The sequence below is a fragment of the Arachis ipaensis genome, chromosome B08 (genome assembly GCF_000816755.2).
Source record: "Arachis ipaensis cultivar K30076 chromosome B08, Araip1.1, whole genome shotgun sequence".
Classification (NCBI taxonomy): domain Eukaryota; kingdom Viridiplantae; phylum Streptophyta; class Magnoliopsida; order Fabales; family Fabaceae; genus Arachis; species Arachis ipaensis.
This window is the reverse complement of record NC_029792.2, coordinates 21644392-21646753: the sequence shown is the minus strand read 5'-3', so window position 1 is coordinate 21646753 and position 2362 is coordinate 21644392. Positions and strand designations below refer to the sequence as shown.

At 27.6% G+C, this 2362-nt stretch overlaps 1 protein-coding gene across 1 annotated transcript in view; it reads left to right on the top strand.

The window, feature by feature from the left end:
• Positions 1–461, top strand: part of LOC107610727 (TMV resistance protein N-like) — a 1923-nt gene extending 1462 nt beyond the window's left edge. Inside the window, exon 3 of the mRNA XM_016312732.2 lies at positions 22–461. Coding sequence (XP_016168218.2) covers positions 22–142 — 121 coding nt within the window. The 3' untranslated portion in view covers positions 143–461. The remainder of the gene's footprint in view (positions 1–21) is intronic.

The window sequence follows — 2362 nt, the reverse complement described above, 5'->3', positions numbered from 1 at the left end:
TTTTGTCCTTGTGGAATGCAGGAACTTATCAGAAATCGTGAATAGTGCGACTGAAATCATTATTGGAAGCATGATAGAGCTTGAAAATGAAGAGCATGTGCAGATGCACCATCATCAGAACATGCCCATTATTGCTCTTTAGTCATAATATAATATAATTACCTAATAATAATTTAATGTCATTTGTTTATAGCTTCATTTAATTAATTTGATTCTTGTTATTTTCAATAAAGTCTCTAAAGACTGTATAAATTAAATAACATTAATTAGATTCTTTTATTTATACAGTGCAAGATATATATAACAAACTTTAGTGGCACATATTCATCAGAATTTCAGGTGCTTTTAGTTGTTTTTCTGTAAATTGTTGGCATTATATGTTGTTACTAATGTGTCTAATGTTGTATGTTGATGTACTCCTATCAATTAGTTGAATGTAAATAAAAGGGTCTATCTTCTAATAGTCCTTCTCATTATTAGTTCCTTCGTTAATATATTTTTTCTTTTTTTTTTTGGAAGAATATTTTGTTGTTGTTGTTGTTTTCAATTTGGGAATTAAATTTAGAAATGAGGTTTATTTGCATAATATTTTTTTCAATTTCAATTTTTAAAATTTTTCACAGTTAAATAGTTTATAATAAATTATAAAAAAATAATATATAAAAAATTTATTTCTCAGTATTATAATTTTTATTATAATAATAAATCTTCAAATTTAATTAAAGATTTATAGTGTTAATTCTTTAATTGAATAATACATATAATAATTGTGAGGGATAAAACATAAAAGCTATGAAGCATGGACACTTCACTGAGTTGCCGTGTCTACGTGTCAGACACATTTTGGACACGACACTCACCGACATTCGTTCGACACACGTGTTACCGTGTTTTAATAAAAAATAAAAAAAATTTTTCCAGACATGCTTGGACACACCTAAATACCATCAGGTGTCGGTGTGTCCAATCTTATTCTTAATATATATTCTTGAAATAAATTTAGATATAGTATATATTATTATTTATTAAAATAAAAAAATATTTTAAATATTTGATATAATTAAAATAAGATATTAAAAATAATTAAAAAATTAATTTATATTTTAATATCAATAAAATATCAAAATATCTTTACGATTTATCTAACAAATATTTTATATTATATATATATACGTGTTCCTATATATTATAAACATTTTAAAATTCGCGTGTCGGCATGTCTGATGTCCGTGCATCATAGCATAAAAGTGTGATTAAAGAAAAAGTTTGTTATAGTTAGTTAGTTATAGGGAAGTTAGATCAGTTATAGATATTTTCTATAATTAGCATAGCAGCTCGCTACTTGCAGTATATATATATATAGTATGCTTTGTAAGCTGGCTATTCATTACACACTTAATTTGCTTCATTCTCATTATTGTTAATAAGATTCATCAACCCTTCTTCTCTTCTCTGTTCGTACGACTTTCCATCATCAACTTAATCATTTCTTGCTTGACAAGCTTGGTTAAACAACCTCTTAAAAAATAACTAGCAAATTATTTGCCACGTAATAAAGTATTTTCAACATCAATTTTATCAGAATTAAATTTTTATAATAAGTCACATAATATTACCATTTTTCTATTAATCGCATTCTTATCAATATATATCCTCACATTTTAGTTCACTCCATTTTACCACGTGTGTCCAACTAGGAAACTAATCTTTTTTATCAACCAATAAAAAATTTCAAAGACAATTTCCTTTAAGCCAACAATTAAGAGATGAGAAAGAGAGAGGAAAACAGAAAGTTCAAAGTTGGTTAAGAAAATGTTGTTTTTCAAATATTTTACTTCTTCTTCGAATTTTTATTGGATGTGAAAATATTTGGGGGAAAAAGCATAAAATTACCAGAAATGCGAGAGAATTTCTTCTAAATTTAAAAACTACGCATATAGATTAGGTTTTCAATTACTTAAGTTTTAGTTTAATTTATACTTGTCAACAGAGTTAAGATATAGACTGAAAAAGGAAGGATTGAATTTATTATTAGCTTGATTTTCCGTTAACATCATGTAACCCATTAAACTTGATCTAGTTCGCTAATAGTATTGTTCTGAAAACTGGACCGGACCGGCTAGTTCAACTGGATTAACTGAAAATCGGTCACCTAGTCGGTCCGGTCCACCAACAAAACCGTTTTGTAAAATATCGATTGAAAAATTGGCAAACCGGGCGAATCGGGTCGGTTTCTGCAGGTACCGGTTTTCTCTCCTGATAATGAAACGGCGTCGTTTTGCTTTTAAAAAAAAAAAAGTTAAGAACGCGTGATGAATTGATGAGCCATCCACTTTAGCATACCCTAATCCCTAATCTGCTA